The 24,903-nt window shown below is 40.4% G+C and overlaps 1 protein-coding gene across 1 annotated transcript; it reads left to right on the top strand.

Moving 5' to 3' along the window:
* Positions 1–640: 640 nt before the first annotated feature.
* LOC107567494 (transaldolase-like) lies at positions 641–13,655 on the top strand. Its single transcript, XM_016253188.1, has 8 exons — positions 641–835; positions 5,319–5,442; positions 5,517–5,624; positions 9,270–9,401; positions 9,555–9,727; positions 12,463–12,660; positions 12,745–12,890; positions 13,205–13,655. The coding sequence occupies exons 1-8, from the start codon at positions 664–666 to the stop codon at positions 13,235–13,237; spliced, it is 1,086 nt and encodes a 361-aa protein (XP_016108674.1). The 5' UTR covers positions 641–663; the 3' UTR covers positions 13,238–13,655.
* Positions 13,656–24,903: the final 11,248 nt, after the last annotated feature.

Below are 24,903 nucleotides of genomic sequence, written 5' to 3'. Positions count from 1 at the left end.
GGACTAATACACAACTAAAAGCTATATTAAATCATATAATCTGAATCCTGAATATTGTTTGAAGTCTCTAAAGTAGGGCTGCACGATTAATCGCATGCGATATTTAACGCGCATCTTGTCAGAAAGCCGGTTCTGTAATCAGCGGTAAATCTCCATCACCTGCGGGCTTTCACATGGAGCAGCATTAACTACACAGAGCTGTTGTAGATGCTCTGACAAGATGCGCGTTAAATATCGCATGCGATTAATCGTGCAGCCCTACTCTAAAGCAACAGATCTGCTGTGCTTGCAGCATGATCTTCAGCCAGAACACAGAAGAGTCTTCAGAGGTCTGTTCCTCAATCCAGTGTGAACCCTTCTGTATTCGAGTCCTTGTATTAATCTAATCACCGAGAACACAGCCTGCAGCAATGAATGCTGGCTATGAAATGAAACAGAGATATAGTTTTTTGCGAAAAACTCAAACAATACTCAAGTATTAAATGAATATATAAAACAAAACTATAGTACATATGCATAAATGTACCGACGAGATTTATTGATGATCATAGAGACGTGAGGGGAACTTATTTGAGAGCTTTTCTGAGAACGTTCTTCTAAACCGCGTGCAGATCTGCTGGAGGCGAGGGGTGTGGCTCCATCTCCGTCATCGGGTGTTGCGCGATGACGTCACGAGCCGTGGCCCCGCCCCCACGCAGGCGCTCTCGGTGCGGCTATAAAAGCGCGGGTCTCGGGCTCGTGTCTGTGTCACCGGACAAACGGCGAAGGATGGAGTCTGCGCTGGAGCAGGTCAAGAAGTACACGGTGGTCGTCGCAGACACGGGCGACTTTAACGGTAAAGTTCTTCTCGATAATTCCGTTAACGTCACCGAAGTCCCTTTAGAGGAGCGCTTCAGAGCTGTTTATAACTGACAGCCGCGATCACAGACCGCTTACAGAAGCTCTCGTCTGTCTCCTCCGTTCCTCTGAGAAGAACGCGTGGATGTTATCCGGTTAGTGGCTGCTGAAGCCCCCCTCAGTGAGGAACGGCTGTTATCTCGCTCGTGCTACACTTACGGTGTGACGGACGGTCATCTACGTTTAACGCGTGATATAATGAGAGCCTAGAGACGTGTCGTGTCGAGTTAACTAGATCTGAGTAAAACACGTGGTCTCGGTAATTGGTTTAATCTGAACTAAGTCTGGGTGAGGAAAGAAAAATAATACAGTATGCAGTCGTGCCGAGACCCGGAAGTGAAGAGTCATTGGATGAAGGCGGCTCGTCTTATGAATATTACGCGTTCTACAGAGACGGGCTATCTGATTGGTCGAGAGGCACATCTTAGTAAGTGGGCGATTGTCACCCGACTAATTACTGAATGCGTTGCTTATTAATAGTAATCAACTTGCGTGCATGGTGCTGCAGGACGTGCGTGGCGTAATGAATATTTATGAATTTGGCTGATCAGTTCGAGTAGGAAGTTCTGATTCCTCTGAGAATGGGTTACACATGAGTGATGCAAGCAGGTCTCACTGAAAGTGGTTAAAACACGAGAATAGTTCATCTTATAAAACTTACTGGTTTCTAATTACACAGTGACCAACTCAATCACTAATGTTGACACAAAGCCTAATCTTGGCTTACACACTCATTTTGTACAAAAGTGTGCAAGTCTGATTTTAGTTTGCATTTAAAGCAGTTCTCACACATGTCAACGGGCCCCTGAGCGTGTCTCAGTAAGTCTGTCCAGGACACCGACACCAGCTTTGGATCACATCCAGAATCCAGAGTTTCTTCTTCTGTGAATCAGACGGCTGTAACTTGCATCAGATTGAGTTGCCTAAGACGGAGTTGTGAAACTGCCTGCCGATCAGTGATTTCAGTGTGTGTTACACCAGGACTCCCTTCTGTGGCTTTCTGCATTGTCACGATGATGAGTAGCTCCTGAACACTGGATATGCACCGCTAGTGTTCGGCTGAACGCTCTTGTGTGCATGTGTTCGTTTGTTTTTCAGCTGATCAATGAGAAAAACAGCCGGCAAGAATCCATGTGGCAGACAACAAATTGCTTTGTAGCGTGTGTGCATGTATGTGTACACTTCATTACATTTCTGCACCTGAATACTGATATTTGTAACCGTTTTGTTGTATTCATGCCTGTCATTTGTGTAATTGTTCTTGTTTTATTACTAACTTTATTAGTTAAGCTAGTAGTTTTTGCTGTGGAATACAAGTACTTAAAGTAAGCTTCTTTTTTTTTTTTATATATTTACTTTTTTTTTTTTTTTTTGTCCGGAAAAAAAAACCATGTATGTGTACACTTCATTACATTTCTGCACCTGAATACTGATATTTGTAACCGTTTTGTTGTATTCATGCCTGTCATTTGTGTAATTGTTCTTGTTTTATTACTAACTTTATTAGTTAAGCTAGTAGTTTTTGCTGTGGAATACAAGTACTTAAAGTAAGCTTCTTTTTTTTTTTTATATATTTACTTTTTTTTTTTTTTGCTGATCTGAAGAATGAACCGAACCGTGAGTTGTTGCAGCACTACTGATTTCAGCATGTGTTCGTGTGCTGTCTGCGTCACTCACAGTGCGTGCCTATATCGTGCGCTATATTGAACCTTTTATATCGATATCGAAGAAGGTGTACCGTCGATCAATATTGATACCATATTTATCAATTAGGTATCAATGCCCAGGCCTAACACTCATACGCTTGAATCATCAGTGCTGGTACAAAAGAGGCTGGCGTTTCTTTCAGCGTGAAGTCTGGGCCGCTCTGATCTGTGGCCTTTTCTGTCACCAGTCTTTAAGAAATGAAAAGTCCTGATGAAAGTTAGATCTAAGTGTAGACTCAATCCTGTCTCAATATTTTCAGTTATTTCTGTTAATTAGGTCTAACTAATTAAAATGATTTATAGTTATTTGACATCACAAGTGATTTACACCGTAAACTCCCGTTCATTTGCAGTACGTCACACCGAGCGCTTAAACTGACAGACGTGGTTTCTTCCCAGCATGCTAATGGTCAGGTCATGAGAACGGCACCATTTCAGCATTAAATGTTTATCTGGAGACTCAAATAAAGGACGAGGTTTGCAGGCACCGTATTTTTCCCCCTCATTGCTCACTGGCTCAGATTATCTTCAGGCAAAGCCTCATAAACCCAAACGACTAGGTTTAAGTTGACACCGCTCTCCAGGATCAGATTTGCTGGCAGAGCGGGAAGCGAGTCATTATCGGCTATTATTCAAACAATGTCTAACTGTATATTATGATTTCTGTACGGTTTTGAACCAGAAGTGTTGTTGCAGGAGCCAAGATCATAGTGTGTTATATTATCCGCGTTCCTGAAAGGGCAGGCTTGGGAAATGACATTGCTGTTGTCATGGGAAGTCTCAATATGAATACGTCTTACTATATACTAAACTAGTCTGACTTCTCTACCACGAACGATTCGGACAGCCTCCAGTGGGCAATAACACAATACAATACTACAGTACCAGTTTAATACAATCCAGTTCTTCCCTTCCTGAAGTATGGTGACGGTGTCCTGCTATCAAACCACAAAAGCAGCAGGTCTTTAGCATCTCTACACTCTCAGGTGTGCTCTGGATCATTAATACTAGCTCTGGGTATTACTGTCTCCGTCTCTGCTGTGTTCCTCGGAGCGCACAGTCTTTAGTACTTCTATTCCTCAGCCGTGCAGCAAAGACCAGACACGTCTCCCAAGCTGCTCTTTGCAGGAATAAAGTTTATTTGCAGTAGGGTTGGGTATCGTTTGAATTTTATCAATTCCGATTCTGCTTTTCGATTCCAATGTGATTCAGTAATATCAAACATTTATCCTGTGTCTCTTTTTTGCAAACCATTTATTGGAGCTGAATACCGTGCACAAAAATCATAAAAACTGGACTCTTTAAGAGCTGTTTGTGTGCAAAATAGAACTGCATGATTCTGGATAAATTAAGTGTCCCCCCCGCCCAATGGAAGTTGTGGTTCTCATGATTCTGAAGAGAGAGAACTTTTGACAACTAAACAATCACATGTGATTTATGAAGGATTAAATGACTCCCTCAAGATGTATTTGTTTTATTACTGGAAGAATCTGCGTTCTTGAACTAATCTATTTTAACCGCCCCTTTTTGCCGTCTACTGGTGTAACAATGTAACTGATAATCTTCATTTGAAGTGTCAAATTACTTTCAAAAGGTGATTTACTCTATTTTAATCGCTGCCATACACATCGTGTACAGTTTATATCTGAACTATAAACTTTTATCCCAGTACTTCTGTGATTTGAATGTTTGTGTAACAGAAATAATGATACTGTGAAGCGGTTTCATTCATGACAGACAGCTGCTGTCTTCAGCTCAGCGCTGCGTGAACGCAGATTTAAATGCTCAAATCACACTGATGTGATCGTACGCTGCACGGATGAACCACGTGATCACAACATTGATCGCACGTCAAATGTTGAAGAATGAAATGGACGAATCATTGTAATTTAGGAATAGAATCACGTTGGTGTTTGAATCGTGTTCGCGATCTTTAATCTATTAAATTTAAGTGTTTTGTCATGTTGGTGGTGACCCCTCTCTTGAAACATGTTTATCGATCACAGATATTATACTTGGCTTTTTTTTGGCTTCTGATCGCAGATGTAGCCAAACTTTGGAGCGCTTAGATTAGCGAGCAAGGTCCTGGCAGACCGCTAGCTCCAGTCCTCACAGATGAAGAAAAAAAAAGCGCATAGGAATCGATAAGTGGAATCGACATTTTAATTTGACAAGTATCCGATTCCGGACCCTAATTGGCAGCCGAGAGCCCACTGTTCTCTGAACAGAAAGATGCATGTACATTCACACCTTGTAGTTGAGTAGAAATCGATGTGACTCGAGTCTTCATCGTAATTGGTTATACTGATCTGGTGATTGCCTTGTAATGATCTTAATCACATGACTGTTAGTTCTACTGTGTTGAGCACTTCTTGGGTAAATATAGATTATTTGATCATAGATATGCATGATCTTTGACCTGAGCATCCTTACTCTACACCTTTCTGAACATTACATTCTGAAATACCCTTTAGATGTCTTCTGAGGACATCACATGGAACATTTCCATCACACTCGAGATGTTGTTTACCTTCTTACTATACTCTTCTTCCATTGTCCACAGCCATCCGCAGACTTTAGAACTGACCCAAGTAACAAACACTGTTACCGTCTTCTCTGATCGACATATCATCTGTTGTTTATGTGACCGAAGACTTCTAGAACACTGTTGAGATGGCACTCGCTGTAATTTTCCTTGTTTTCTCTCCTCCGCAGCTATTGAGGAGTACAAACCTCAGGATGCCACCACCAATCCTTCTCTGATTCTGGCTGCAGCTAAAATGCCCACCTACCAGCCTCTCGTGGAGCAGGCCATCAAATACGGCATTGCTAACGGCGGGTGAGAGTATGGAGTACACCCATGTGCTGTTAGAGGCTTTCTCACAGGTCTAATGTACGTCTCTGTACTTGCAGGAGTGAGGAGGAGCAGGTGACCAATGCCATGGACAAGCTGTTTGTGAACTTTGGTTTGGAAATCTTAAAGAAGGTTCCTGGCCGTGTCTCCACTGAAGTCGATGCGAGGTAAGGGTCTACATGATCTGCACTAGCTCTGAGCCACGATATAATGTTTCTTATCAAAAAACCTGACTCACCCTTGCAGTGTAATTATTCTACATATTTCAGCAGGGGAAGCGGTGTTATTAATTATGACATTGTTAAATTGGCAAACTACATAACAGATCCCATGAGTGCAGCTGATGATGCTTTAAAGTGACTCTTGGACCGAAGACTTCTAGAACACTGTTGAGATGGCACTCGCTGTAATTTTCCTTGTTTTCTCTCCTCCGCAGCTATTGAGGAGTACAAACCTCAGGATGCCACCACCAATCCTTCTCTGATTCTGGCTGCAGCTAAAATGCCCACCTACCAGCCTCTCGTGGAGCAGGCCATCAAATACGGCATTGCTAACGGCGGGTGAGTGTATGGAGTACACAGATGTGTTCTGTTAGATAGTTTCTTACAGGTTTAATGTGCATCTTTTTGCAATTGCAGGAGTGAGAAGGAGCAGGTGACCAATGCCATGGACAAGCTGTTTGTGAACTTTGGTTTGGAAATCTTAAAGAAGGTTCCTGGCCGTGTCTCCACTGAAGTCGATGCGAGGTAAGGGTCTACATGATCTGCACTAGCTCTGAGCCACGATATCATGTTTCTTATCAAAAAACCTGACTCACCCTTGCAGTGTAATTATTCTTCATATTTCAGCAGGGGAAGCGGTGTTATTATGTTTTCTCTCCTCCGCAGCTATTGAGGAGTACAAACCTCAGGATGCCACCACCAATCCTTCTCTGATTCTGGCTGCAGCTAAAATGCCCACCTACCAGCCTCTCGTGGAGCAGGCCATCAAATACGGCATTGCTAACGGCGGGTGAGAGTATGGAGTACACCCATGTGCTGTTAGAGGCTTTCTCACAGGTCTAATGTACGTCTCTGTACTTGCAGGAGTGAGGAGGAGCAGGTGACCAATGCCATGGACAAGCTGTTTGTGAACTTTGGTTTGGAAATCTTAAAGAAGGTTCCTGGCCGTGTCTCCACTGAAGTCGATGCGAGGTAAGGGTCTACATGATCTGCACTAGCTCTGAGCCACGATATAATGTTTCTTATCAAAAAACCTGACTCACCCTTGCAGTGTAATTCTACATATTTCAGCAGGGGAAGCGGTGTTATTAATTATGACATTGTTAAATTGGCAAACTACATAACAGATCCCATGAGTGCAGCTGATGATGCTTTAAAGTGACTCTTGAGCAGTGTTGGGCAGTAACGCGTTACTGTAATTTGATTACTTTTTTTAGTAACTGAGTAATTTAACTCGTTATAATTTTCAAAATAGTAAACTATAGTTACAAGCTGAGATCTCTATACGTTACTGCCGCGTTACATTGCTGTGTGTGTGTAAAATGATTCACGGGACTCCCGCAAAATAGAAATATCTAAACATAAAATATCTAAAACAAATAAATTGTTATTCATCTATTACACAAAAGCAACATGAACTAATATAAACGGATAACCGTTGCAAGCGTATGCAGAGTTTCTATGTAGGCTATAACACGTGTTTACAGAGTTGAGCAATGCAGTGCTGAAATTTGCGTGCTCCCGAATCCTCATAACACATGAATTGTAGACATTCATTATGCATATACAGTATTTGTGTTATAACAGAGATTTGTGAGATTGCGATGAGCTGCGACGTCTGTGATGAGATTATAAATGCAGCGCTCTTTGCTGGTATTCTGCTGAACCATGCACCAGCAGCCGCTTGCTTGTAAATATAGATTATTTGATCATAGATATGCATGATCTTTGACCTGAGCATCCTTACTCTACACCTTTCTGAACATTACATTCTGAAATACCCTTTAGATGTCTTCTGAGGACATCACATGGAACATTTCCATCACACTCGAGATGTTGTTTACCTTCTTACTATACTCTTCTTCCATTGTCCACAGCCATCCGCAGACTTTAGAACTGACCCAAGTAACAAACACTGTTACCGTCTTCTCTGATCGACATATCATCTGTTGTTTATGTGACCGAAGACTTCTAGAACACTGTTGAGATGGCACTCGCTGTAATTTTCCTTGTTTTCTCTCCTCCGCAGCTATTGAGGAGTACAAACCTCAGGATGCCACCACCAATCCTTCTCTGATTCTGGCTGCAGCTAAAATGCCCACCTACCAGCCTCTCGTGGAGCAGGCCATCAAATACGGCATTGCTAACGGCGGGTGAGAGTATGGAGTACACCCATGTGCTGTTAGAGGCTTTCTCACAGGTCTAATGTACGTCTCTGTACTTGCAGGAGTGAGGAGGAGCAGGTGACCAATGCCATGGACAAGCTGTTTGTGAACTTTGGTTTGGAAATCTTAAAGAAGGTTCCTGGCCGTGTCTCCACTGAAGTCGATGCGAGGTAAGGGTCTACATGATCTGCACTAGCTCTGAGCCACGATATCATGTTTCTTATCAAAAAACCTGACTCACCCTTGCAGTGTAATTATTCTACATATTTCAGCAGGGGAAGCGGTGTTATTAATTATGACATTGTTAAATTGGCAAACTACATAACAGATCCCATGAGTGCAGCTGATGATGCTTTAAAGTGACTCTTGAGCAGTGTTGGGCAGTAACGCGTTACTGTAATTTGATTACTTTTTTTAGTAACTGAGTAATTTAACTCGTTATAATTTTCAAAATAGTAAACTATAGTTACAAGCTGAGATCTCTATACGTTACTGCCGCGTTACATTGCTGTGTGTGTGTAAAATGATTCACGGGACTCCCGCAAAATAGAAATATCTAAACATAAAATATCTAAAACAAATAAATTGTTATTCATCTATTACACAAAAGCAACATGAACTAATATAAACGGATAACCGGTGCAAGCGTATGCAGAGTTTCTATGTAGGCTATAACACGTGTTTACAGAGTTGAGCAATGCAGTGCTGAAATTTGCGTGCTCCCGAATCCTCATTATAACACATGAATTGTAGACATTCATTATGCATATACAGTATTTATTGTGTTATAACAGAGATTTGTGAGATTGCGATGAGCTGCGATGTCTGTGATGAGATTAAAATGCAGCGCTCTTTGCTGGTATTCTGCTGAACCATGCACCAGCAGCCGCTTGCTTTAGTTAAAAATAAGCGTGTTCTGTGTATGTTGATGCTTTAATTACAAATATTTATCGGGAGCGTGTATGCTGGGATTTCATGGAGAAAAAAGTAATGTAACTAGTAATGTTACTAATTACTTTTGAAATTAATCAGAACAGTAACGTAATTACTTTTAAAAGGAGTAATCAGCAATTTAATTAATTTTTCAGAGTAACTTGCCCAACACTGCTCTTGAGTGATCAAGAATATTCCATTCACAAATAAGTTCTTTCGAATCCTCCTTCCTCATTTCTTCATCCTAAAGAGATGGAGCTGAAGCCATGAGAGCAGGCCTTGTGTCTGGTGACGGGCCGCTTGCTGCTGCTTTTCTTCTTTACAGGAGAATATTATACTCCTTTATAATTGCCATACTGTGCTGCAGTCTGAACCAGAGTTTTACCCGTTAACACGCATACGCAAAAGCCAGACTAAAACATACAAACATGCTTTGAATGATCCGAGTGTGTGAGATGTGTCCTGCTGACGATGAGATGTGGTGTGATTCCAGGCTGTCCTTTGATAAAGAGGCGATGGTGTCTCGCGCCCGGAGGCTCATCTCTCTCTATGAGGAGGCAGGAGTCCGTAAGGAGCGCATCCTCATCAAACTCTCCTCCACGTGGGAGGGCATTCAGGCCGGACAGTGAGTGTGTTCACTACAGTCAGTCTTCATTAAGATTATAAGATAATGTTCACCACAAACACGATGTGAAGCGGATTCCTTCATATGCAGCTGTTATTAATAAACCGAGCGAGAGCTGATCTGCTGACGCCTGTGTGTTTGGCTTTTCATCAGGGAGTTGGAGAAGGACGGGATCCACTGCAACATGACTCTGCTGTTCTCGTTCGCTCAGGCCGTCGCGTGTGCTGAGGCTCGCGTCACACTCATCTCGCCCTTCGTGGGGCGTATCCTGGACTGGTACAAAGAAAACACAGACCGCAAAAACTACGAGCCCCATGAGGATCCAGGCATGTTCTCTGATAATAGAACTCGGAGAGAAACCTTTAGCGGCTTGTATCTCTCTTCATGTGTGTTGTGATGTGAAGCGTCTCGAGTAGGACGGCTATCACACGCCGGGCAAATAACAAATCATGGAGCAGGGGTGTCCAGTCCTGCAGAGTTCAGCTCCTCACGCCTGCCTGCAGTCTGAAGACCTTGATTAGCTGATTCAGGGTTAATTAGGGTCCAGCTGAACTCCCTGTGTGGACACCCCTGGCTCAGAAAAGTGATGGGTGCGAAAACATTTCTCCATATGGTGTATACTTTATTATATTTACTTTTATTGTATACTAAATTAGTATATGCTTATTTTTCCCAGCCCTAGTTATAAGCGTTAACCCGAAGTGATTGAAGCTGGATGTAGTTTGTGTGGAGCTTCTGAACGCTGTCTCGAGCGCACGAGCCTCGTGCGAAGCAGAGAGTCACCGCTTCAGTGTTTGTACTAGGGCTGCAACTAACGATTGTTTTGATAATCTATTAGTTGGCCGATTATTTTTCCCGGTTAATCGATTAATCAGATTTTTATTTTTTTTTCCTCATTTTAATTTTATTGACAAAAGCACGCTATTCAACGTTCTGCTCAATGTCCTTCAAACAAATGTGCTGACTGAATGCTATGAAAACATGCAGTGCTTAAAGGGGTCATATGATGTTGCTAAAAGCATTATTTGGTGTAATGAAAAGTGTTTATGCGGTTTAAAATTCAAAACGCGTTATTTTCCACATACAAATAATGTACAACATTATTGTTTCTCCTCTATGCCCCGCCTTTTCTGAAACGCGTCGATTTTTACAAAGCTCATCGTTCTGAAAAGAGAGGTGTGCTGTGATTGGCTGAATATCTCAAGCGTGTGATGGAAATGTTACGCCCCTCACATACTGTGATGCTCTGTCCGGCCGGAGCGACGAGACAAAAACAAAACCCATTATAAACCAGGCATTTGTTGCATCCAGTGGGGAAATCATAACGGATTATAATGACTTGTACTGTCTTTTTATGCGTTGCGTTGCGTATCGCGCTGCGTAAGCATAAAACTATGTCTGGAGAAACAACAAACAAGCGCTACTCTACACTGCTCAAAACTCACGTTTGAATCATCAGTGGCAAATTCTTTATATATGTGTATATGTGTATGTATGTGTGTATGTATGTATATATATATATATAAAAAACTACTTGCAGGCTGTGAGTCGGAAGCGCCAGACTGTCCTTACAAAGTTGGAATTGCCCCACTTTATAGAAACGGACACTGGCGTTGTAGGCTACTCTTCACAGGAAACCGTCCTCATCCTCCGCAAAATGCGCTGCACACATCTGAATATTTGGGTTAAACTGTTCTGGAACAGTGTTGTAAATACAGCTTAACTTAATTTATTAGACCACCTGTCATAATAGAGAAAACAAATATTTTAGGAGTCTGTCAAAAATTTAATCTAAAAATGTTATTGTCATTTTATTGGGCAAATAAACCGAAATGACTAAATAGTATTTATTCACACAATAACAAACATGACCCCCTTAGCCTTTGATAACAGCTTGCTGGCATTGTTCATGTACTTTGACTCATTGGGTATCTGAATAAAAAAACACTAAGCACTTGACTATTTTTTCTGCCTTTCTCTCACAGATAACAGCAATAATTATATTATAGCATTAGAAATAGCCTACTACTGTTACTAAAGCACTTACGCATATTGGGAGGACTAAACTACAGAAAGCTAAAAAATTATTTAGGTAATTACCAGTACTGTTAGTGAAGAGCAGCGGTGGCATAAACCTTACAAAATTGGTTAATAACTTTACATAAATTTGTTTTAATGTGTTAATCACTGTAGGCTATATAGTTTAAAGCTCTAGATCAAAAATTATAATAAAGATGAATAAAATCACTGTTATGCTCTGCAGGAACACGCGTCGCGTGCACTTTGATCACAGTCGGTCTACTCTACAGGATAAAGACAGTAAAAAGCGTCTGACATGTATTCAGACAATCACACGCTGCTGTCCCTTCACAGTTCATACACTCATAAATTACTCGCACTGCATGTTGGCTTTTAAAACTAAATTTAATGTTCAACGACAGATATTTCAGCACAGTGAATGTTTTCTCCCTCTCTACTGTGCTCCGTCTGTTTAATGTGTGACGGAAATGTTACCTACCATACTGTGATGCCCTGTCAACAACAGACCACAGCGTCTGCCGCGCCGCTCTTTCAGTAATGATTTCATCTTCACGCAGACTGTCAGGGTGGGCCTTTACACAAAAATGGAAATGCTCGTGTGAACTTGTGACTTACAGATCAGGATATGATACACACACACGTATCTGTCAAAGTGCCCGACTGGGCAAGCCATTACACTAATGCATCGACTTGAAGCTTAAAATAAAGATTCCTCATGTCTTGGGCAGCTTGGATCACGTACTTTTCCTGCAGGAGCTTATTCTGTTTCCTCCACTATTTTTAGATGTGTTTTTTGTCCATAGAAATGCGTTATTCAGTGCTGTATTGTGATGCGACCGGCTGCAGTTGGACGTGCACTGTGGGCAGACCCGACTAATCAATGAGAATTGTTGTCGATAATTTTCATTATTGATGATGATGTATTTTATCGATTAGATGTTGCAGCCCTAGTTTGTACCAGACCATATCACGCTTTCACTCGTCAGTCAGCGTCTGTCTTGTGTCCCTGTCTTTCTTTCAGGGGTGCAGAGTGTCACCAAGATCTACAACTACTATAAGAAGTTCAGCTACACGACGGTGGTGATGGGCGCCTCCTTCAGGAACACGGGGGAAGTGAAGGCTCTGGCGGGCTGTGATCTGCTCACCATCTCCCCGGGGCTGCTGGGAGAGCTCAGCCAGGACCACAGCGTAGTGACGTGTTCCCTCACGCCGCAGGGAGGTGAGCATCAGAGCCACACGCATCCCTCACGCTGAACCGTCTGGTTTGAAATGATTTCAGCAAACTGATCTCTCTCTCTTTCAGCGAAGGAGTGTGATCTGGAGAAGGTGCACCTGGATGAGAAGAGCTTCCGCTGGCTGCACAATGAGGACCGCATGGCTGTGGAGAAACTCTCTGACGGAATCCGCAAATTTGCTGCAGACGCCATCAAACTCGAGGCCATGATCAAGGTACAAAAACACGCTTTTCTTCATTTGAGTCAGAGTTTTTTGATTGTGATCACATTTGCAGAATGCAGAAATGTGATCTGAACGCTTCTGTAACTGAAGACCGTCTGTTAAAGCTGATTGATTGATAAAGTGATTTAAAGCTCCTTGACGAGGCTCAGTAATGAAACCGTAGTATTAGAGCACAGTTAAACGCATTGGGTTAGCCCATAAATCATATGTTGTCTTGTTTGCTGCTTTTCTGTTTGCACTGTGTTTAGGGTGATGTGCACATGCAGCTTGATTTTATTTATGTATTTTTCCTCCGTTTGTTTCAGGAGAGGATGCTTAATGTGAAGAACGGCCTGTAGTGAAGCAGAGAGGACCAAACCCTTCACTCTCGCTCTGATTGACCGCTTTAGCTGCACTCTCTGGGCAGAAGATGTGACTGACTTCAGTCTTAAGAAAGAATACAGCGTGCTGTGTGTTTATAAGCCATTCATTTTAACAGGAAACCGATCCTTTGAGCCTTAATGGAGTGCTCAGATTAAACCATAAACCCAGACTAACTCTCGGCAGACCAGCAGACTCTGTGCTTTTACTGTAGGACCAATGGCTTTGAAGTTTACTGTAGCTTTAATAGTTTGTAATCCACTAGCTCTATCCATTTCTACTAAATTGGTATGGGAAGTGCATCAGTATTGTCTATCCAGCCACCCAGATGTTCTGATGATGAGAAAAGATTGATCTTGTATCTGTCATTAAAATCATCTCAAGATTGTTTTCAGCTCAAGTGCTTTATTCCAGCTGTTAGGGTTTCTTTTATTTGTTAGGTCCGCTGGCTTCTGTCAGAGTATATGAATGGAAATCCACACTTTCCCTTGACTGTCTCAAGCATGTTTTTAATGTAATGCATTTTCTAGAGCCTAGTTGTTATGGTGCAGCAGTTTAAGCAAAAAAACCCTCAAAACACTGTGCTTTACAGTGATTTTACAAATCAAGACCAGATGTATTGTGTTATACCATAGGAAGACTTGAAAATCAGTGTTCCTTCACCTTTGGCCTTGAAATTGCTATAGTTTTTAATACAATTATATTTACAAGGCTTGACAGTGTAAGAGTGTTTTTATTTATTTAGGGCTTTCAAAATTAACATGTTAATAGTGTTTATTATTATTTTCGGTTTAAATCTACGGTCCATGAATTTTGCCCTTTTTGTCGCCATCTCTGTTTGAAAACCTGCAATTGCATTTATTTGCAGAATGCTCTTCATAGCTTCAGCGCGGATGAATCCAAGAGGGTCTGGCTGCAGACTTGCACTTGCACTCTCAGACACTTGCAGTCTTTACTTTTTATTTTGTTCTATTTATTTATTCTTTTTTTGTTTGAATCTCTCAACATTTTACAACAGTAGCCAGGTGGTGAAGACAAGAAAAAAGACACTAAATTGCAATCTTCACTTGCACACTCTGCTACCTGCGACGTCAGCTGCAATCGACACAAATCATGCTTGTTGCAAATGGAGACAAGACTGTGGTGGTGATTAAAACTAATTTAGACGAGGAGCACAGGCAAATATGTGCTTGGGAAAATGAATGAGGTGGGAGACAGAGGAAGAGGAGGGGAAAGCGACGTGAAGGTTATTTGTTCTTGAAATGCAAAGCACTACAGCGGACCATGTGCTTGTGCAGGAATGAGCATGAGGGAAGCTGCATCTACAGGCATTTTACAATAGTTACACACACACAGTATAATTACAGTACACACTAGATGAGAGAAATTTTACTGTTCTATGTACAGTAAGTACTTTTAACACATCGTCCACCCGCAAACTCGTAACGGATGAACTGATTTGTACTTCTTACATGTACTGTATTTTTGTTGGATGACTGTCTAGGGGAGGTAGAGAGTGTTTTGTCAGAATAGTAAGAAACCGCTCTAGTACGACAAATAAGGTCATTACCAACACTGCAATCTGGCAGAGGATGCTGAATTTAACAGTTGACATTATATGGTGTTGTGTTGCATAATGAGTCCATATTCAATTTGTTTATATATCAACTTATATTTCCTAGTGTTTTTATCTACTGTAAAATATCTTTTACATTTGTGTAATATAAATAAACCTTAAAGCTTATTGTCGAATGTCACTGTATCTGCGCTCCTGTATTTATGTTATACTGTAATACAGTGGTTCCCAACCACATTCCTGGAGGCCCCCCAACACTGCACATTTTGCATGTCTCCTTAATCAAGCACACCAGATTCAGATCATCAGCTCATTAGCTGAGACTCCAAGACCAGTAATGGGTGTCAGATAAAGCAGACATGGGAAATGTGCAGTGCTGTAATAGACATAAACTTTTGTAACGGTGTTATATGGATGGATCTCACCAGTGTGTAGTCTGTGTATTTGCAGGTTTTGTGTGTCATGTGAGACTAAATATAAGACTAAATACATAAATGTAAAATATAAGAGCGTTAGATTTATATATTTACAAACAAGATAAATACTTGTGCCATGCACATTTGTAGGCAGTTTAACTGCTCAGTTGTGCTGTCAGTTCACAGGCGTCAGTCCAGCAGGAGGCGCTGTGATCCACGTACTGCCCTTTGAGGAGGTCCATGTCAACATTACAGTGGACTCAAGAGTACAGAGGTAAGCTGACAGCACAGGACAGTTATATTTGGACAATTATGTTTGAGTTTTGTACTGTTTCATGGATCGTTCACCCAGCTGTTCAACAGTTGTTCCTGCTGAACACACACACACAAAAATACATTTTGAAGAAGATTGGGACGCAACCTAGAGGAATTCTCAGGTTCGGATCTGACCCGATTCATGTCATACATAAACTCAGTGTGCATAAACTAATTCTTAATTCCTTTTACTCTGACCAGTTAGCTCCTTTCAGAATAAACACACTGGTGTGTCAATGGCTGCACACTGGACACTTTAGTGTGTAGTTGTTATTTTTGCAGTTCAGTTTTTTTTCAGAAACGGCACGCTTCAGTTTGGTTATATGCTCTTCTCATTAGTAGAATTTAATCTGACTCCAAAAATGCAAGCACCATGAAAAATCATGCTAAACCATTTTGTCAGTATATCAGTTGAAATCCCTGGTCATTTCTCCATGCAGTGTGTCTAAAATTGCTGTGACTGGTCCACCGGGCCTCTTTATATCACAAATGGAAATGGGCCAGAATTTCCAGAGCTCCGTTACGCTGTCCTGGGTCAGAGGTCCGAATCAGTTCATCCATCTGCTGTCTGTTTGTTTCACTGCAAATACTCCGAGGTAGTCAGGAATCAGCTTGAATTCTTCATAAAGCAAATTCACAACTGACAGCTCAGTTAAACTCTTCAATGTTTGTTTCACAGCCTGCAGTCTAACGTCAGGAGCATATGGCTTCAACGAAGTAAGACTGTTTTACTCCTTTTCCGTGTTTTCCTCTTAGTATTGAAAAAAACTGGCTATGGGAGATCAAATGCCAGTAGTCTTTATTTCATTTACTCTCTTACAGCGCGAACAGACCCTTTGCCACCCGGAACAGGTAATATATCCATTACCTAAGTATTATACTTCTGCAATTGTTTTCAGCCTGTACTGCATAGTGTGCAGAATCGTTTTGCAGATTACTGTAAATCTCCGGTGTTGTATTCCTTGTCTAATACTGTACAGTGACAGGCATCCATAATGAAATCAGAAACAAACTAAAGCTTTATTAAAGAGCACATGGACACTAAACTCACAGCAGAACAGAGCAAAAAACACCAACCAAAACTGTTCATTTGTAAGAAATATGAGATTCATGTTTTTAAATCTCCCCTGACTCATATTATTAGTATCATATTATTAGTATATTATTATGAGTCATACTGATTAATAATTTGGATGCAAATGATGTCACTGTTTGCATAATCAAGTCAAGTCATCTTTATTTCTATAGCGCTTTATATAATACTGATTGTGTCAAAGCAGCTGTACAGTGACGAACTGGAACATAGTTTGTCAATAATGGAAGAGGACAATAACAATCAGTCATTTTTTTTCAGTTAAAGTTCATTGATTATTCAGTGATGTCATCGTCCAGTTCATAGTGGATTGATTATTGTTCTTACATCAGTTTATTTTCTGAATTATATCATCTATAGTCACCATTACAATCCAAAGGTATTGGGTTGATTTTATATTAATTCTTGTGCACAGTTTCCTTTCTGATGTAAAATGCAGCATTTTATTTGAAGAGAATCAAAAAACCTAAACTTACATAAAACTATGACACCAAAAACCTAAAACACTGTCTCTGTTATTTCAAAACCATCATGACTAGTTAAAGCACAGAAAAAAAGTTTTAAAAAAAGACTTCAAAGTCTCACTCGTCATAAGTTTGTCTCACCCTCATTTCATGTGTATTTTCCTGTCAGTGTTGAAATGTAAGGAGCACGAGCTTCAGATGTCTCTAGTGCTGCCCATTATCTTCCTGGAGAATCTGCATTTCTCTGCTCTCCAGCTGAATGATCCGACCTGCCCAGTGTTTTATAACTCGACCCATGTCACCGCCACCTTCCCTCTGACAGGCTGCGGAATCAAGATGGTATGAAGTACTCAGTCCTCAGTATGAAGGAATAAAGACTGAGATGTTTGTCAGAATGTTGACGCTTCTCTTTTCCATATGATATCATAAAAGTGGACAGTAACCAGCGGCTGTTGAGCGCCAAAATAAATAATTAAATAAACTTCTGCATTTGTGAGAAAAATTACTGATTATTAAACATTATGCAAAATTAGCTCAAGTCAGTTCAGTGTTGGTTTAGTTCAGATAGGACTGCAAACATATTTTAATTGTGATGATCAAGATTTCTGCTTCTCTAGATTTATTAAGCATAATGATCTGCAATATTTGCCTTCTGCGTATTTATCTTGAAACAAGCTTTTACTTAATCTACCCAACCTGGTAACCAGAATTGCTTAGATCTCCAAATACCTGCAGTACTGTGACGCTCTGCCACAGCGGGAGGTGTGTACATCTGCTTAGACCCTGATATGGTGCGAAGCACTTTTCCACATCAAAGAGCATTTATAGAAATGTTGATTGATTTTAGCATATGCGCACGCTAAATTAAATCTGTGCATATGCACATTTTATAAATGTGGCCCCAGAACTGATATTTTCTGGTGAATTAACACCATATCTTACTTCTGAAAAGGGTTAGGGTTAGGTTTTTTGAGAATACAGCGATCTCCCCCATCACAGTCTCACCAGTTTGAATTAGGGAGGTCGAGGAAAGGCACGGGCCAGCGCATGTTTATGAGAGTGGATGATCTTTGATTCCTATTCGGGCTGGGAGGTTGTCCCTCAAGGTTGTTGCCTGCTTTGGCCTAGTATTCTTTTAGTTTGAGTAATACGAATTTTTCGCTCTTGTCTTAGTCCGGGCCAGCAAATCAAGCTACTAGTTTGTTAATCCTGGTCAGGCATCGCATTTCCTCCAAAATCAAATTTTTTGTTTAAGTAAAGATATTATAATGGTTATGTATTATTGACACATGTTAGACTATACTCCTTTTGCCCGTTTTGTTCCTGTCTAGGAGATTAGCCCATCTGGGTGTCGGTCTCAAGGGTTTCAGGTCCATCGATCTACGAATGTTAAGTCATTGCTGTCCATTTGATCTATCAGTGTGCCACAGCAGTCAAACCACCGCAGGCCAACTGGTCTGACTTTCTCTCTAGTTTCCCTTATTCTCTATTTAATAATGTTTTCATTCTTATTTTTTTTATTAAATCAGATGATTTGGCCAGTTTGGTGAACTTCTATGCTTTGAACCACTGATTCAAAACAAAAGATTAGTAAAAGTCTTTATAAAGCTGTGTTTTTCATACAGTCAAGACAAGTCACCTTTATAAGCCTTTGCACAATGCTGGTTGTATCAAAGCAGTTTTACAGTGTCAAACAGGAAAATAGTTTGTCAATAATGCCATAAGACAATAACAGAGTAATTTTTTCCAGTTTAAGTCCGTTCATTGATGATTCAGTGATGTCATCATCCAGTTCAGCTCTCTTCCAATAGTGTCTGTGCAATCAGTCAAGCGTCCCCAACTAAGCAAGCCAAAGGTGACAGTGGCAAGGAACCAAAACTCCATCGGTGACAGAAATGAAGAAAAAAAACCTTGGGAGAAACCAGGCTCAGTCGGGAGGGCCAGTTCTCCTCTGGCCAGACCAAACCAGCATGGCGTGGTTTAATTCCAGGCTGCAGCACAGGTCAGATTGAGAAGAGGACTCGTCTGGTTCCCGTGGTCTTGTGCCGATGGTTGTCGAGGTGATGAGGTCTTCGGAGGGGATCTGTCTCTAGGGCGCATCTAGTTGACATGGTCTCTGCTGACAGCACAGACGTAATTCACTCGCACGTGCTCAACTGCACTCTTGCCCTTCAGTAACTGAATAACAAACATCAAACCTCAATTACTAGTTTTAAATTTATATTGTTTCTTAACAAGGTGTGTACAAATGCGGTTCCACACTTGAGCATTTAAAGGACAAAAACTGAAATGAAAAAAATATCTTGAAATTAAAACACTTAAAAATGTGGAGAAGTGGAATCATAAATTCCATGATGATCCTATTTACACATTTTATCCAACAACGACAAAATTAGTAAAAATAATATATATATTTTGTATTGATAAAAAAAAGAAAAAAAAGAATGAAGAACCATATACTGGGGTAGTTGGATTCAATAATTTTTTGAATGAATATCATAATCATAGTTCCAGCGGACACAGTAAATTATCTTGATGAATTAAAATCAGAAAGAAAAAAGTAAATGACATTGGTCGTGACATTCAATCGCAGAGCATGTTCAATTCAGGATGCTCTGAATTCTTCATATTTCTGCATTTTATTCAACATAATTAAAAAAAAAAATGTATTCATAACCTATATTTGTATCTTTGTGATGTAATAAATTGTCAGACCTAATTTTTGGTTGCACACAGGACGAGCAGTGCAGCGCCGCGTCTAGAACAACTCACAGGTATCATACAAGGCAAAACTGTTAATCTAACCACCAAACAGGCAAAAGTTCACTTCATGAACAAGGTGGTGTCGATGAGTTTGAAGTGTTTGACAAAACAGAGCAAACGGAAAGAGAAAGCGTGATTCCTAGTATAGCTCTTTATATGAAGCAGCCAGAGTTTATTCAAGCCACAGATTAGTGTTTTGCTGAAAAATGCACAATACAAGGTCTTCCAGCCTAGGATGAAGTCATTATGTACATTAACAATCATTTGGGACAAATATAATGTGATTTACTGTAAACGTAGTGAGTGGTGCTCTGTGGCACGTTCAGATGCTGAGTGGTGCGCCGGTGTGCATTCACACGTAGAAAAAAGTGTGAATTTTAAAGATGTGATGCGGCGCTGTGCTTCTCGTCCATTGTGCGACCCCCTTCCGTTGAGAGGTTCCACAGATCTATCTTAATTTCCTCTTGATGTTGCTTGCAACCAGTCTTCCTTTGTTTGCATGTGATAAATATTTAGTTCCAGGTTTTTGGATTTGTTTGAAGTGAAAGAAAAACAAAAACTACACAACTTTTTAGTTGCAAAGATGGACACATTTATTGGATATTTGTCCCTATTTTCCTCATAGGAATGAATAAAAATTAAAACTTGGTTTTCCACCAGTAGTGGGCATGGCATAATCTCAGACTATATCAATAAACCCCACCCTCAAATCTGATTGACAGTTGATTGTATCGTTTTAGTGAAGTGACGTCACTGGACACTGGTGACGTTCGAAGCTTTGTTTGATTGCAGTGCTTCGAGAAAGGGTTCACTTTTGGCGAATCCACTCAGCCTGAAACCAGTGGAAGAGAAATATTGTTTTTAAACTTTCGCTGCCTTCTGTCCAGTCCATATTAATCCCTTTCACCCTATTTTATCCAGTCTAAATAACTGCATAATTTCCCTCTGTTCAACAAAAGCACCGCCCAAGTTACAAAATTATGAAGCTTAATCTCACCACCACTAGAAGAACAGCACAATATAGTCCAAACCAGCCAAAATGTGGCAATTTACTGCAAACCAGATGAAAAACCATAGGAACTGCTGCAATGTCTTTTTTTTAACGCTTTTCATGATGCAAAGCTTTGCAAATCATCTTTACAGAAAATGTAAGTTTCTACATTATATTTAGTAATATCTTATCAGTGGTGACTATCTCAAGTTGATGTCCATATGGCAGAAATGTACGGTAAAATCAAGCAGTTAGTTAATGACATGTAATCAAACAGATGGTGAACACTTTTAACAGCAATGACTATATGTTGCGATCAAACTTATAGCAAAATTTGGTAGTTTTGTATGTTGTCTGAGGGGTCTGCATCATCTCTTCTCAGGGGTTCGGTCATGTCAGGTCTTTGTAAGGGCTGGATCCAGACTGAAGCTTGTGTGATTCCTAGTTACCACATGATGCCAATCCCGTGGCAGAAACAGAGAAGGAAATAGAGAAAGATTAGCGTAGCTGCTGTTCTAACTAAGCAAAAAATGATGTGTTCAACCCAAGCAAAATAATTTTAATGTGCATTTGATCAGATGTAACTGAAGTACAGGGTTATGAAATACATTATGTGAATGCAATGTCTGGAATATCTGTGCTGTGGTGCATTATGGGAGGTGGGAGAAACCAAGTGCAGAGGATGAAGGGGATTGTTTGTTATTTTAAAATTTGAATGCCTTACCAATGATGGAATTTGAATACATGACTAATAAATAATTTGTTGATTATAGTTATATAGTTTAGTTTTTGATGAATTACATTTCTGTTATCTTGCGTGACTGTCAATGGTTTTGCCCATCACTATAAATGCCCACTAGCTATGGGCCAGATTTGTCAGTATGACATGGCAGTTGTGGTGTAAGGATGCTGAAAGCGATTGCATGCTTGAACATATACCTGCTTTAATCATTGAAAGGTAAGATCTTTTCTTCCAGATTCATTTGTTATGTGATTATATACCTTGTGTATGTTTTTTTTTTTTTTTTTTTTTTTTTAAATAAATGAGAACCTAAATCCAGTAATAAATGTTATGAGTTTGTTAACAGTCCTGTTGAAGGTGGTAAAAGCATGTGAAGCTGATTGAATGTGACTGTTGAACTGCATCAAGAGAAATGCTATCAGGTGAGCAGCTTAGCCTGTCTTATTTGCCTTTTTTCTTCATGCATGTTTTTTTCCCTATTCATCTGTGGTATATTCACTCAAAGGGGGTTATTTATTTATTTTTGGCTGAGAATTTCCTCTGCTTCCTGAACTTGGTGTTTGTTTTATGTACAGACAAACTGACTTTAAGGAATAATTATTTTAGAAGAGCTATGACCGTGGCAAACGTTTCTTTATTGTAATGTGGGCTATGACTATACAATGAGTGGTAAGACTTTTAAAGCTCAAATGCAGAGCTTAATGCTTGACTGTATGAACGTCTTGGGTTTCACTTAATCTGTTCTGGTTTTTGCTCTTTCAGATCCTGCACTTTCCTGGGCATTGTATGAGAAACAGTTTACTTCACTGTGGCATTTGGTGAGGTTAAACATTTCGGTATTTGTGCTATTTGATCTGAATTTCTGAGGAACCATGCACCAAAAGGTGAAATTGTTTTCTAGAGTGCAAAAAGACTCATGGCTGTATTAGATCAAAAGGGTGCTTCTACTAAATACTGAGCAAAGGGTCTGAATACTTAGGACCATGTGATATTTCAGTTTTTCTTTTTTAATAAATCTGCAAAAATGTCAACAATTCTGTGTTTTTCTGTCAATATGGGGTGCTGTGTGTACATTAATGAGGGAAAAAAATGTAACTTAAATGATTTTAGCAAATGGCTGCAATATAACAAAGAGTGAAAAATTTAAGGGGGTCTGAATACTTTCCGTACCCACTGTACCTGTTGTACATCAATGGCCCTTTGGGTTCACATGTCTTATGGTGCCTTTATCAAGAAACTATTTTATTTTTGTCTAAGCATTAGCATGACTCTTACATCTTATTACTGATGTGACCATATTTTTAAACTCTATACTGACATCTATCGATATTAAACCGCTTCGTCTGTGCTGCCACCGCTATATCTGGAATGTATCAAGTGTTTGAGGTGATCTTTCTCCCTCCCTTTTAAGCTGAAAGGACATAGTAGCATGGATGGTCAGTGGCACCTTGTGTATGCTTTTTCATATTTATAGAGAAAGTTAGTCTAAAGTGACTTTTAACCCCACTTTTGTCTGTTTCTTTAATTTCCTGTTTGATGAGTCTAAATGCTTCTGTAGACAAATGCTTTGTGATATCTATGCTGTCTTGGTACTCAACCACAGCCTTTCTCATGGTTTTGGACCGACTATGTTGGGCAGCCAGCAACAAAGCTGTCATTCCTGCTTTTCATCTCTGCCAGTCAGTGACAATGCAACATTCAGGCTTTGACAAATATTGGTTTCTAGGTAACACTGAAACTGTATTAGCCCTCTATGGACCTTTCTCCCATACTTCTCACTCAGCTGGGCAGGTTAAGTATCATGTCATGACTTCCTAATCATGCCAAAATGCGTTTCTTGATGCGGTCAACTCTTTTGACTTGGTGGCAGTTGGCAAGTTCTATGCAATTTAACCACCTACTGAGATGATATTGTAAGTATTGGTTGCGTCTCCATTTAAATTTTCTTCTTTGCCTATATCGGTCCCTGCACCAACAGGTCAACTAATGCAACACCCTCCAGCCTCTTGCTCTCAAATGGTATGCTTGAGCCTTGGACCAAGGTAAAGTGTGTGTGTGGGTTTTTTTTTTATTTTTTATTTTATTTTTTTTGGTCAACCAGTCTTGCTTTGGAAGTTTTATTTCTAAAGATCGCCTTGAACCTGTTTAAGTTCTTCAATGAGGGTGAATGTTGTTCTCGCCATGTGACTTCAATACATCCCTGTTCACCAAATGCAGAAGTATAACTGCACCCATAGACCAATTGTACAGCTGCTGGTAACGCTGACTTCACCTTTCCACTCAAAGCGTCACATTTGTTTTTGACTGAGACATGGAGATGAGACCACTCCCTCTGTGCTCTGGCAGACTTCCACACTCCTCAACCACCTGAATTACCTTAAGCGCAGCCATTGTGGATGGTGAGTGTGTGTGTGCTACAAATGCAGGCATGTGAGATGATGGGAAGATCTTGATTTGCAGTTATTGTAAGGGCAAACATCAGCGGTTCAATTTGTTCTTGATGCTATTTTTCTAAGGTTTTCTTGTGCGTGTCTTTGGCTGTAACTTCAAAAATGCAACCACTGAGATCAGCATGCTGCTACCCGGTCTTGACCGACCATTGACGACTTGAGTCCCTTTCCCTGGGTAAGTCTCTTTTCACAACTCCAAGCCCTCCTAGTCTGGTTTGACCTCAGATGGTTCCGTACTACAGCAACTCAAGCCAGACAACCAGCTGGACATCAATGCATGTAACCATCACCCTTTTTATTTTTACATTTTGTACATGGATTAAAACATGCATATTGGTTTTTACTTTCATTAAGTTTACAATCAAGTTAAATTTGTGCAAATTTATCTGACTATGCCTGAAGGGCCTCCAGGAGAGACCCCCGAAACCCAGATAAGTAATCACAGCCTTCGGAAATGTGGAGAACTTATCTTCACGGAACTGTGATTGAAACTCAACTTTGACTCCTGGTTTTCAGTGTGCATATTGGTTCAGTGGCACCTCTGCTCCTACAATACTAGGAGTACTACTTTGTAAGGAGACTCGTAAAGAGGCAAACAGAAGGTAGTCAGTTGTCTGTGTATATTCACTGCCACTTAAGTGCAGATATCCGATGTATAGGGGTGCCCCAAACTTAGGACTACAGAGATTATTTATATATATATATATATATATGCGCAGCTGCAAGTCTTTTTATAAGTGTGCACAAGGAAGAACTATAAAGATGGTTAATCTGTGTTGCACTGATAACTGTAATTGTTTGGTTATGGTTTTAATTGTAAACACTGAAGCCTAT

Source organism: Sinocyclocheilus grahami, unplaced genomic scaffold (assembly GCF_001515645.1).
Source record: "Sinocyclocheilus grahami isolate Dianchi unplaced genomic scaffold, SAMN03320097.WGS_v1.1 scaffold1163.1, whole genome shotgun sequence".
In the NCBI taxonomy this organism is placed as follows: domain Eukaryota; kingdom Metazoa; phylum Chordata; class Actinopteri; order Cypriniformes; family Cyprinidae; genus Sinocyclocheilus; species Sinocyclocheilus grahami.
Note: the sequence above shows the minus strand (reverse complement) of the source record. Positions and strands in the feature narration are given on the sequence as shown.

What these genes read in the sequence shown, in the direction of transcription:
- LOC107567494 (XM_016253188.1), top strand. Translation starts at nt 664, where the DNA reads ATGACGTCACGAGCCGTGGCCCCGCCCCCACGCAGGCGCTCTCGGTGC. An exon ending in GAGGGCATTCAGGCCGGACA is followed by an intron (nt 9,402 to 9,554) that starts GTGAGTGTGTTC and finishes GCTTTTCATCAG; the next exon opens with GGAGTTGGAGAAGGACGGGA. An exon ending in AACTCGAGGCCATGATCAAG is followed by an intron (nt 12,891 to 13,204) that starts GTACAAAAACAC and finishes CGTTTGTTTCAG; the next exon opens with GAGAGGATGCTTAATGTGAA.